General features: G+C 49.1%; 1 protein-coding gene across 1 annotated transcript in view; it reads left to right on the plus strand.

Moving 5' to 3' along the window:
- LOC101958370 (uncharacterized) overlaps positions 1-13,393 on the plus strand; it is a 49,267-nt gene that overhangs the window by 142 nt on the left and 35,732 nt on the right. The window contains exon 2 of the mRNA XM_078018651.1: positions 4,519-4,635. Coding sequence (XP_077874777.1) covers positions 4,519-4,635 — 117 coding nt within the window. The remainder of the gene's footprint in view (positions 1-4,518; positions 4,636-13,393) is intronic.

A 13,393-nucleotide genomic window follows, 5' to 3' on the forward strand; every position in this document is an offset into this window, starting at 1 on the left:
CACAGTAAGAACAACCGCAGCCCCGGCCTCGTGAAAAACGGGGGCTGAGAGGGACGTGCCCAGGCGCTGCCGGAGGCTCCAGATGGGGTGCTGAAATGTGCAGGGGCTTTTCATTCATCTTATTTAAAAAAGTAATAAGAAAGAAATGAAAAAAATACATATTTTCAAGTTAATGTGCTCAGGATTTCAAAATCTCCTAGAGCGGTTCATCTCCAGGTTCAGAAAATATTCTGGGGGGAATTCCTCCAGTTTGGAGACTTTACATAATTTGTTAAACAATTTTCTCTAGAGTCACATTCCAATTTATCTTTATTTTTGTTTTCAAAATTGAGTTTATACAATGAAAACTTCTTTTTTTTTTTTTTTTTTTTAAGAATTTAGGGCCTCAAACCTTGGGGCTGGAGGTGATTAGCAGCATGATGAATCAGGGGAACCATGGTTGTGGATCACATCAATACAATCCATGTAATCGATGATGTTATTAATATAAGCCATACAATCACCCACTGAAATATAAAACTCCACACAGAAACCTACACAGTCACGAGTTCACAAAGGACCACAGGATCCGCCTCGGATGTCAGAATCTGGCTCTGTGTCTTCTCAGCCTCTTCTTCCTTCTGATTCCCCTGGCCCCTTTCTCTCTCTTGGACCGAGATGCACAGAGAAGTAGCACTGTGCACAAAGATCTTCTCTAAGACCAAGACCTACCCAGCTGGGAGGCTCAGCTAGGGAGCCTTGAATTCGGATGAAAACCACTGCATAAGGAGGGAGAGGAAGCCCTGCCCTGCCCAGGGTGTGAGCAGCAGCTGCAGGCGTCGGGAGGCCGGAACAGCAGGGCCAGCCCTGAAGAAGTCCATCTACCAGGGACGCTTTCTTGCTGCCTCACTGTCCACAGCACCGCCAGGAAATTAAAACAAGCCCCTGCCTAAAATGAAGCCCAGAAGTTCCAACTCCGAGTCTTTAGCTTTTAATCTAGACCCCAAAGAGCTGCGGCTGAAGGCCAGCTTGCAGCAGACCTGAGGAGAGACTAAGGTGCCCACGCGGCCAGTTGGTTGGGAACGAAAGAACACGTGTCCCTTGAGTCCTCGCCCCACCCATCTTTCTCACAGAACCCGCTGCCATTTTCTCTAGGGTTCCAGGGTGGCCATGCCAGGCAGAGGCTGGGAGGACCTGCAGGTCCTCCTGCTGTCCCTGGCCCAGTGGTTCTGCGTACAACTCACAAGAAATCATCTGGGAACAGTGGCACACACCTGTGATCCCAGCTACTTGGGAGGCTGAGACCAGAGGATGGCAAGTTTGGGGTCAGCCTTGGCAACCTAGCGAGATCCTGACTCCAATGAGGCTGCAGACGTATCTCGGTGACAGAGTGCTCATCTGGCATGTGCGAGGCCTTGGTTACCGCAGAAGAAAGATGAAAAGCAAAACAAATGAGTTTTGCACAAGTGTTGGGATGTGAGACCTTTCAGAACTGAAGTTCAGTTGCCCAGTCATGCCCTCCCTGGGGGTGGAGCTGGCTGGGGCTCCGCCTCATGTGATCCTGGAAACCTCCTTGGAATTTGCCAGACGGTAGCTGTCCATCGGTTCTGTGCAGTACCACACTGAGGAGCAGAAGCAAAGCCCCAAGACAGTGCAGCTTCGGAGACCCACGGGTGTCCGAATCATTAGAATCTTAAAAGGTGATGACGCTCATTCAGGAACTTAGTTCCTATGCCTTAAAATTCACAAATACACACATTCAGATAGATAAACACGTTTTCTTCCAAAAAGTAAGGTCTGAGAAAACAAAGTATTCAGTACTCATTTCATAGAGGAATTGCCTAATGCCTTGATACTTTTGGTAGGAATCTCTTCATGCCAGAGCCTTTCCTTCTGGCCGATGCAGTGGACATGAAAAGCCTAAAGTCAGGAACAGAACCAAAGCCATTTCCTCAGTTGCTCAGCAGTGAAATGGAACTGAGCTGGGGCAGGGAGCCCTTCTGCCTGGCGGCTGCAGCTTCCGCTAGGTTTGCACTGCCCTTCTGTACCGTCAGGAGCTGCAGCAGCCTGGCTGGGCTGCTAGATGGGCCAGAGACCTGAGGGTGGAGGGTCGAAGTGGGAGGGGACTGCAGCCATGACCGGGCAGAGTGGACACTCTGGCTGGGTCTAGCTTGGCATGGCTGGCTGGTAGGCTGGGACAGGAGCCTGGGGTGGCAGTGGTGGGCTAGTGGCAGCCTAAAGGTGGAGGGGTGGGGCTGCAGGCCGCAGAGGGATGGAGCTGGTGGTTGAATTTGCTGGCACCTTCCTTTCACTATGTGTGCTCTCATCCTGGCGCAGGTCCCACACACTGTGACGCTGGCTGGGTCCTGTATCACCCTTGGACCAGGGCATGGGCCTGCATCCTGCAGGAGGTGAAGCCCAGGGAACACAGTAGAGCCCTGTGGTCTAGACAACCACCCCCCCAGGAGGCTCCCCAGCAGGGCAGCAGTGTGTCCAGCTGGTTCACAGAGCAGCTGGTCAGGTGGGCCTGGCCAGGACGCCCTCTGTCCCTGCTGGAGCAGGAGGAATTCCTGGGCCTGTTGACTTCAGGTTGGAAGCTTGGAAGCCCCAGGGTGAGAGCATTTACATTACCGAAGTCTGCAACTCACCCCCCACGATCCAGGGCCGCCTCGGGCGAACAAGCCCAGAACAGGACTCTGCATCTTGCTGTGCTCCTGAGGTGGGTCTTGTCCTGACCAAGGGACGCTGGAGGAAGAAGCCTTCCTTTAGACTCAGCAGTGTCATCAACCGCGCTTGTCAGAGGCCTGGCTGTCACCCTCGTTCAGCCCAGAGACGGAGTGAAGGTCCAGGGCCATTTGGACGGGCATGGTGGCAGGAGATCTACTGCACAGAGCCCTGCACACTCCAGGTGCAGCAGAAGGTGCCTCTCCTGACAGGTGGCTCAGGAGCTCGCTGTCTCCCCAGACCACCGCTGGGCATTTCACCTATTCCTGAATGACCCTGCCTCTGAGGCCAGGCACTCAGCAAAGCAGACCGGGCTCCCAGGATGGAGCACCAGCGACGATCCTCCCCCACCCAGGAAGGTCACTTTCAGGGTGTAACCCACGTTCTACAAACAGGTCTGAGTTACAGTCCTCCACGGTGGTGCTGGGGAGGAACCGACCCAGGACCTCACACATGCTGGGCAAGCGCTCTGCCACGGAGACACCCCAGCCAGGGTCCCCCTGCAGTTTATTTCCCACAGTCCCGGGGCTGGAAGTCCAAGGTCAAGGTGTCCTCAGGGCTGACTTCTCTTGGGTTTCAGATGACACCTCTACACGGTGACCTCACTGGTCTTCCCTCTGAGCACACATCTCTGTGTCCCATGTGACTAAATTTCCTCTTATAAGGACACCAGTCAGGTTAGATTGGGACAGCCTCGTTTTCATTTCCTCACTTTGGCCCATCATTGGAAGTACTGGGGTTGGGCTTAATGGGTAAACTTTGGGGATGTGTCCAGCCATAGCATATTCAGGGCCAGCGGGCAGATTGGAGGTGGCCAGGCCCCAGAAGAGGGGACTCGGGGCTGACTGCTGATGAGCACTGGCTTCCTTGAGGGTGATGCAAATTCAGAAACTGATTGTGGTGATGGTCGCCCAGTTCTGCAAAAATCACTAAGTACCTCTGACTCATGTTTCAAAGAGTGCATTTTGTGTATGTGAACTATGTATCTCAATTTTTGAAAAGGAGTATTTTGGTCACATCAGGAAGAGTTTTGTATAGGTATAGTAGAGAAAGAGAGAAGGGCAAAACCACGAGGAACACTGCCTTTCTGTGGCCCTGTGATGTTTGCTCTCTTCTTCACAAGTCCCAGCTCAGCCCTCTGGCTCCTCCGCGGAGCCTTTGACAAACCTTCTCGCCCAGGACCACTCAGTTGCGTTGCCAGGCTCTGGTCAGGGAAGAAAGCCAAGTAGCAGAACAAGAGTGCTGGGAGGGAGCCCGGGGGACTTGGCTCAGGGAGGGAAAGAATCCTGGGTGGGCGGTGGAGACCTGGCAGGCTTCTGCTGCATGGAGCCTCCTTTGCTGTGGGCAGGGTCTCTCTGCTTGGAAAGACAATTTCCTTCCCAGGACATCGGGATACACTTTGGATGATCTTGCCTCGTTCTTCATTTCTCTCGTCTCAGGAAGTCTTTCTCTTTTGTAAGGCAATTGCTCCTGTTCTGTGGCTACCGGTGCTCTAGGGGAGCGGGGTAGGAACCCGGCTTGTAGCTTGTGGTAGTTTGTGCTTTGCTGCAGGAAGGTCTTGCTGTGGGGCAAACGGTGCCTGGGAGCAGGAGTCCCTCCTGGCCCTCTGACTGCACTTTCCCGGGCTGGTCCACGCTTTGCTTTGGGCGCGTGCACAGCTCAGGCAAACCGAGCTCTGACTTCACTCCTAGCATGGGGCATGGGGCTTGGGGGCGCTCTTAAAAGTAGGGAGCCTCATGGCACGAAGTCTGACTCGTAAGAATTATCCTGGCCCAAGTTTTGACGCACAATGTTCTCCTGTGTGTGTACATTTAGGGGGTCCTGGATCTTGAAAGATCACACCACAAGACCAGCGAGCCGCAGCTCAGCGACTCCTGTTCCGCGCGCGGTGAGGAGGGACAGGAGGCCAGGCACCCGACGTCCTCCGAGCAGGTAGCCCCATCCGTCGTGCTGTGCGCAGGGACTGGAGGGTCTTCTCGCTTCTCTGTGGGTGGCCTCCGTCCACACTCGAGCAGCACAGCCCGAGGCGCGGCAGGACACCTGGGTCCGCTGTCCTGGAGGTCACAGGTCTGGCAGAACTTACACGGTCTTGGGGAGAGAACTTCTGATGATTATTTTAGCAAATCAGTTTTCCATTACGTAAGTGTCTGTGAAAATTTCGACGTGGCTTGTGGCCGAGGTCCCAGAGAGCGGGGACGAAGTGAAACCCCCCAGAGCCCCAAAGCCAAGGCCAGGGTCCCTCCCTGCCCGGCTCCTGGCGCCGCCGCGCCCCCTGGCGGAGCAGCGAGGGAGCGCGCAGGAGGGAGGGACGCGCTTGCCCTGGGCCCAGAGGCTGGGACCTGCTCAGACACCCCCCTCCGGGGTCAGAGGGCTCTTGCTGTGCGATGATGCCTCAGGGGTCCTGCAGACCCTCCGTTGAGTTTGAAAATCAAGAACCTTGAGCTCTGGAGAGGCTGGGTCCTCCTTTGAACGTCCTTTACAGGCCAGGACCTGGGGAGAACGCCATCCCTCCACCACCCTCAGCTCGCGGGACCCTAAGGAAGATCCCCCAACCAGATCTCCAGTTAAGCAAGATAAAGAAGACACTTCCATTCATCATTGTTAGCAGATAAAATAGATAAAGGACAGATCTACAAATTTCTGGAAAAAAATGAAAAGACCCACGTTGTCAATACTGGGAAAGTGTAGACCCCTGCCACATCTCTGCATCACGTACTTGCCCACCATTCTTGAAACTTAGCAACACACACACACACACACACACACACACACACAGAGAGAGAGAGAGAGAGAGAGAGAGAGAGAGAGAGAGAGAGAGAGAAAGGGCGGGTCAAGAACAAACAACTAGATGTGAGAGAACATCCTGTGGTATAGAGTAGGGGTGCATCTGAGGCTTCAGGATAAGTAGAACCATAAGCCCAATTTACTTTTTGGCCCAGAGATAATACTAAAGGCTGAATCCATAGTTGTAAACAGGTGTGAAAGACTATTCTTTCTCACACCAGAGAGCCCTCAGACTGGTAAAGATTGATTTTAGGTCAGAGACACCATTTCATTTTTAAAAGCAATAGAAACAAAATTACAGCTGCTCTGTCCACAGGCACAAAATAACCCCCACACAATGTTTTTAATTGCAGTGTTAACTATGATAGCCCAAGACTGGAGGTCAGCAAGGCGTCCATGCACAGTGGGCTGGGCCATGGGGCTACAGGAGGAAGGGGAGAAGCTCTGTCCATGATAGGGAGATGGCTAGGATGGCACCTGGGGAGAAGAGGGCAGAGTAGGATGCCCGCCGCAGTGTCTGCGCCACACGCTGTGCAGATGCAAGAGCACACCTGTACACTGTGCAGATGCAAGAGCACACCTGTACACTGTGCAGATGCAAGAGCACACCTGTATTTGCAAAAAGAAAACATAAACCAGAGAGTAACAAAGATGAAAGTCCCCAGTAATAAAAAAGCTGGTAAATGTGGCAGACTTCTCTTCTTGAATTTCCTAAATAATGTTTGGTGGTTGGAACCAAAAGCATGACCCCATCTGAGATGATTCTAAATATATGCAGAGGAAATGTTTATGACAATCATTTTATAACACACCAGGGTGGGTACAGAACTTTAAGCAAGTTAAAGTTTCCTTTTCTTTTTAAGAATTTATTACAATTTGTTATATATGTCACAAGAATGCATTAGAGTTCATATTACACAAATAGAGCACAATTTTTCATATCTCTGGTTGTACACAAAGTAGAGTTACACCAGTCATGTCTTCATACATGTACTTAGGGTAATGATGTCCATCTCATCCCCCTTTTGGGGGAAGAAGTTTCAATACCTCAAACAGGCAAATAGAGAATATGAGAAGACTGTCTGCATCATGCAACAGCGATAGCTACCACTAGAAAGACTGTATATATTGATCCACTGAGAAGATAGTTGGCAAAATCCACGTGGGTAATGTTAGGTCGGTGGTGGCGACTTAGTGGCAACTTAGAACAAAGCAGCCTGCACCGGAAAAGAACATCAATCAGATGCCGGCAGAAATGCCTGTCAATCAGCCAAATCTCCTGACTAACACCTGTCAATCAGCAGGACCCCCTGGCCAATCCTGGAGTTCAGCCAACTCCCCTGACCAACTCCAAGGGGGCAAGGGACTCTAAGAACACCTTTTCCTGTCCCCAGCCCTTCCCTTCCTGCTGTAAGCCCTATAAAAGTCCAGTCCCCTGGAGCTTCCACACGGTTTCTCCTCAGACCCTTCCCCTGTCCCCTCTGTGGGTCTGATGGAGTTCCGCCCGGGAGTGATATCTCAATAAAGCCTGTTCAGCCAACCTTTTAAATCTGCCTCCTTTGGCCGCTGCCTGCCCCGCCAGATCTGACAGGTATCTAAGAAAGATTCAGGTAATGCACATGAAGATGGAGGGAAGAAACAGAAACAAGAAACAGAGAGCCGACAGGACATAAAAGTAAAGTGGTAGATCTAAGGTCCAGTATGTCAGGAATCACCACTACATGTAAGTGGTCTAAAGAGAGCAACAAAAAGAGGTGGTTGGGGTGGACTAAAAATGTGACCTGACTGTTGTTTATAAGAAGTTACTTCCAATGCTGTGATATTGGCCGCTTGAACACGAAAGGAGGCAAACATAGACCTTGCAGAGATGAATCAAAGGAAAGCAGGACTAGTTCTCTAAAGGGCAAAGAAAATGGCCAGGCAGAGAAGGATGTCACCTAACATTAACAGTCTAGGCACAATCCTAGATCATGTGCCTGTGTGCTGTGGACCTGGAGACTTTATTGATCTTTTTGAAGAATCAACTCTTTTTTCAGAGATCTTCCCTGTTTGTTTTGTTTTGTTTTTGAGTGCATTAATTTCTGCTTTTTTCTTCATCATTCTCTTCTGTTTTAAAATATATGAAGCAAAAATGAACAGAATTGAAAGAAACAGATAAATCCACAATTACAGCTGGAGACTTCAACACACCTTTCTCAAAAACTGCCAGGAGAAGTAGATAAAAATCACAGCGATACAGAAGAGCTCAGCAGCACCCTCCACCAACAGGACATAGCTGACATTCAGGGAATGCCACCTCACAACAGCAGGACACCGTGCCTTCGAGTGCCCACAGAGGTACCACAGGCTAGACCCTGTCCTGGCCACAAGAGTAAACCTCAGAAAGCTTAAAAGAATTGAATTATGTATGCTCTGCATTCTGACCACCACAGAACCAACTAGAAATCAGTAACAGAAGGATAGCAGGAAAACCTCCAGACACAGAAATTAAATCACGGGATCCTAAGTAACCCCCAGGCCAAGGAGGAAGTCCCATGAGAGAAGAATGCATTGGACTGGATCAAAATGAAAATACAACATATAAAAATTTGTGAGACAGAATTTTTCAGCTAAAGTAGTGTCATGTGGGAACTGCGGAGCAATAAATTACCTATTAAGAAAAAAAAACCCTCAAATCAATAATCTAAGTGCCCACCTCCACAAATTAAAAAGAAGATTGCAAAAAAAAAACAAAACAAAACTCAAAGCGTGCAGAGAAAAGGAAATGACAAGGACAAGAGCAAACACCAGTGGACCTGAGAATAGAAAAACAAGGAGCTAATATTTGAAGAGGTTAACTAAATTGGTAAACTGCTAGGAAAACAGAAAATGAGTTAGAATACCAGAAATGAAATGAAAGATACCACTACTGAGCCTGCAGACATTCAAAGGATAATATTATCCACAACTCCACACATGTAGATTTGAGAACTTAACTGAAATGGACCAATTTCTCAAAATCCCCAAATACCAGAATTCACCATGAAGGAGATAATTGATAAAAAAAATTACATTTGTAATTTTACTCCCCGCCCCCCAAAAAAACCATTCTCGGTGTATATGACTTTGCTGGAAAATTCTATCAAATATTGAAAGGCTAATTAACATAAATTTAACTTTTTTTTCAAAAGGTAGAAAGGAACAAAGATCCCCCAACTCATTTCATGAATTTAGGATTAGCCTGATATCAAAATCAGATGACACAGGAAAAGAAAACCACATCTCCCATGAAAATACACAGAAACCCCTAATAAAATACTATCCAATTAAATTTATTGTTACATAAAAAGAATGTTATACCACAACCAAGCAAGAGTTATTTCCAGGTATACAATCTTAGTTTGGGACTTAAAAATTGATTTATTTAATCCACCAGGTTAACAGGCTTAAAGGTCACATGATCATATAAATCAATGCAGAAAATTGGACAAAATTTAACACCTATTCAAGATAGAAAAACTTCCTGAAAATTAAAGTACTGGGGAATTTTCTTGATAAGAATCTCAACAAAAACCACATGCTAATGTTATGCTTATGGTGAAAGATTGAGTGCCTCTAAGATTGGGAACAAGACAGTATGTCTACTTTCCCCACTCTTTTCAACATGTAGCTAATCAATAAATCAAGAAAATGGAGGTAAAGTTACACAAACTGGAAAGGAATAAATTAAAATACCCATGTAAAAATTTTCAAGTGCTTCAAAAAATGAAACACATAGTTATAAATCTACCCAAATATGTCCTCAATCTGTACACTGAAAACTATGCAGTGCTGATGAAAGAAACCAAAAGGTGCGTAATCTACTGGGGAGACATACCATGTTCATGGATGTAATGGCTGCCATGGTTGAAACATTCCCCAAACTTCACGTGTTGAAACCTAACCAAGAGTGAGATTGTATTAGGAGGTGGGAACTTCATGGGCCTTAGAGTCCTGAAAGTCCTGGCCTCATGGATGGAATTAGCAATCTTATGAAAGGATACGAGGTGAGTGTGCATTTCCATTCCTTCTTCCATGGGGGCAGCTTCTGTGCTCTCTAGAGGACACAGTGCCAAGCACCAAGGAGCTTTCGGCCGACACTGAACCTGCCAACACCTTGATCTTGGATTTCCTAACATCTGGAAGCATGAAAGATCAATTTCTTTTTTTCACTTTCATTTTAGTTTGTTATATATGACCACAGAATGCATTACAATTTGTATTACACATATACAGCACATATCTCTTTTATATTTCTGGTTGTACACAAAGTAGAGTCCCATCCTTTGTGTCTTCATACAGGTACTTAGAGTAATGATGACATTGCATTCCACTGTCTTTCCTACCCCTATACCTCCTCTCTCTCTCTCTCCCCTTTTCCCTTTTGCCCTATCTAGAGTTCATTTAATATGAAAAATGAATTTATATTGTTTACAGATTTTACAGCCTGTGGCATTTTGTTATAATAGCACAAATGGACAAAAACAGAGGCTTAACATATAATGATATCAATCTTTCCCAAATGGGTGTGCAGATATAACCGTTTCTAATAAAATGATAGCAGGACAGTTTTATAGATGGAAACAGGACTAATCCAAAATTTATTCTGAAAGGCAAAGAAACTAAGGTAGCTAAAATAAATTTGAGAAAGAGCGAAGGGGGAGGAAATGTTGTCCCGATTTTGAGGCAGGAGTCATCATAAAGCTGGAGACCAAGGCTGTGGATGAATGGGAAGATCCAGGCAAGAGAAGAGCCACACCATGTGTCCAGCTGACTTGACTCAAGGTGCAAGTGCTTCAATGGGAAACGCAGAAATGTTGCAGAGCAATATGATATCCACAGGCACAAAATGAGCCCCAATCTGAATCTCCACCTTGCACAGAAGCAAACTCAAAGAGAACACAGATTGAAATGCACATGAAGCTGTAAGATGTTTATCAAAAGCTCAGAGGGACGGCTTCAAAATGAAGGCAAAGATTTCTTGTACTTGGCCCCAAAAACACAATCCATGAAAAGAAAAATGTCTGTCTGTTGTGAGGACCTGTACTCCAGGTGGATTTTGTTTTGGAGCAGTGTCCCAGTAGATTGGTGATGTTTGTTGACTTGAGATCAGATAATTTTATTTTATTTTGAAAAAGTTTTTTTTTCTTTCCCCTAATAGTCTTAAGACTGCTAATGTTGAAAACTTGCACAAATTTGTGTGGAACAAAACCTAGAGAAATGAAAACTTCATATGGCATAGAATGGATCCTAGTGTGACAGAAGAGAGAGAATTTTGGTGCCATAATCTCTCTCTTCATTGGTGGATGCACTTAAATCATGTATTTCTGTATCACAGTTTAAGCTTCAGTAAAGGTTTGCTTACTTAAAAAAAAAGGATAAAAATGAATCGAATCCAAAGGAAAACCCTTTGCTCTGTAAAAACCCTACCAAGAGGATAACAAGACAAGTTACTGAGTGGGAGAAAATATTTGCAAGCCACGATTTGGTACAAGATTCTTATCTGGAATCTGGAGGGGACCTGTAACACTGAGGTGTGTGGCTCAGGGGCAGAGCGGTGGCCCAGCAAGCACCAGCCCACGGTGTCATCCCCGACACCGCAAAGCACTGCCAGCTCTCAAAGCCCCATTTAGGATGGCACTCATCAGTTTACAAGGGCAGATTCCTGGGCACCCAAACCCCTCCCATAGGCCCACCTCCCAGCTCTGGAGTTTAGCTTCCAACACGAGTCTCTCAGTGAAATCAGGTTGTATAAGAGGAGGTTTCATAAGGAGGAAAAAAGGGGGAGCGTTCACTGAGCCCCTCCTCGGGGAGTCCTGAAGCCTGTGGAGCTCCGTGCCGTTCTCGGAGGCGCCTCTCCTCAGTTGCTCTGTGCAGTGTGGGTGAGACCTGTGGCATGGCAGCTGTGGTGCCCGGGGACCAGGCCCGGCCGTGAGGCAGGACCTGCGTGCTAAGAGAAAACGCAGCCAGTTCTCATCCACAGGTCACCTTCTACAGCGAACGTCCTGGGGAGCCCGGGTTCGGTTCCTGCCAGCCTCTGGTCTCAGCCTCTTCCCTTGCTGATGGCCTTGTTTCACGTGTGCTTCCCAGCGATGGCACTCGAGCTGGAGAGGACAGGACACACCTCGGCCCTCTTGCCCGCACTTGAGCAGACTCCCGGCCAGTGTGAACAGTGAGGTCATCGATACAAGGCACAAGAATGGGAAACGTGGCAATAAATAGATTGTACAGGATGCTATGGGAGCCAAGGGGAGTGTGTGGCCTTGTTCCCGCTCAGCCAGGAACCTGTGCTGGGTGACTCTGGCCGCTCTGCCTGCCTGTGAATAAAGCAAGAATACCCAAGTGTCCATGCTGGGTTACAAATACGTTTTAGCAAGGAGGTGATTGCAAATGAGAATTGACTGTGTGTATCTTCCTGGGTCCTTTTTGCAGGTGAGGGCAAGCCCTTGGATGCGTGTCACTATTTAAGATCTCAGAGGAGGGGGTGAAGCTGTCTTCCAGATGTGCCTGTCCCCTGGGCCACCCAGGATCTCTGCTAGTCCAGCCCACTCCTCCCGGCTGGGTGTGGGCTGTGCTTTGTGGTTTGCTTTAAGGAGCTTGAGCACACCCAGGCTAAGATGCTCCTTGAACGGAACCTCCTGTGGAGAATAGAAATGAACAACTAGCTCGTGACAGTTAGAGGGCGCCTGTGGTGGGAAAGCTGCCCGGGTGACCTGGGCCCTCACACTGCAGGTATCTTCATCTCATTCACTCAGCACCTACTGACGGAATACCTCCTGTCCTCCACTGTCTCACCAGAGAAAGAGAAGACTCCCTGCCTTCCTGCAGCTTAGTGTGTATAAAGGAGAGATGGATACTAAAAATAGTAGATCAGATTGGCGCATTGGAAGGGGGTGTGTGTTGTGGGAAACACAGGGCAGGTTAAGAGGGACTTAGGATTGAAGTGGGAAGATGAGGGTGGGCAGCCCTGAGGGGCAACTCTGAGAATGGATTGACAGGAGGCAGGAGCAGGTGCCAGGACCCAGAGCACAGGGTGTACAAGGAACAGTAAGCAGGCAGCACAGGGAAGAGCGAGGGGCAGGGTAAGCACTAGAGACGCCCGGTCAGGGGACAGGTGGGACAGTGTATCTGCCGGTGCTAGGAAGGGCCATGTCCTGCTCTGAGCAGGTGAAGAGCTGGTGCAGGGCTCAGGGCCAGTCAGTAACTGCACCTGCCTCACTCCCGCCTGATGCACCCGCGGATCTGAGCCCACTGCTCCCAGGAAGCCCACCCCTGTCTAGAGCTTGCCCGAGAAGCTCCACCCCAACACCCCCAGGACTTCAGGAAGCTACGGGTCAGCCTGGTGGTAAAGAGAATCCCAGCTCATCTCAGCCACAGAGGCGCTGCCCTGAAGTGGGAGGCCACTCGCTGGGGGCACTGAGGACCCTCCACCTGGGCAGTGTGAACCAGCCCTCCCGCCCGCCCCTGGGTGAGTCGTCCCCCCGGGAAGACATGGTGAAGCCGACAGGCATCCTTCTGGGAGCCCCCTCGCTGCACCCGTGGTTAGTTGAGAAGAGCTCCTGTTGGAGCAGGATGATCCCTGCCTGGCACAATGTGACTGTGTCCCTGTAAGAAGAGGGTGATGTGGACAGACACCGAGGAGGCCACGTCAAGGCGGAGGCACAGATGGGTGACGCGGAGGGAAGACAAGGCCACACCTGGAGCTGGAAGAGCAGCTGGAGCCTGGCTCTGCCCATGCCTCGGCCTCCAGGACCAGGGGCCACACAGTGTCATCCCCTCCCAGGCACAGACAGCTCTCCATTGCCTTCCGTGTGCGTGTGCTGTGGACTCCTGCAAGCACTGGGCTCGTCCTCCTCTCCACAGTCTGCCCCAAGAGCGGGCTCTGCTC

The sequence above is a fragment of the Ictidomys tridecemlineatus genome, chromosome 8, assembly GCF_052094955.1.
Source record: "Ictidomys tridecemlineatus isolate mIctTri1 chromosome 8, mIctTri1.hap1, whole genome shotgun sequence".
Classification (NCBI taxonomy): Eukaryota; Metazoa; Chordata; class Mammalia; order Rodentia; family Sciuridae; genus Ictidomys; species Ictidomys tridecemlineatus.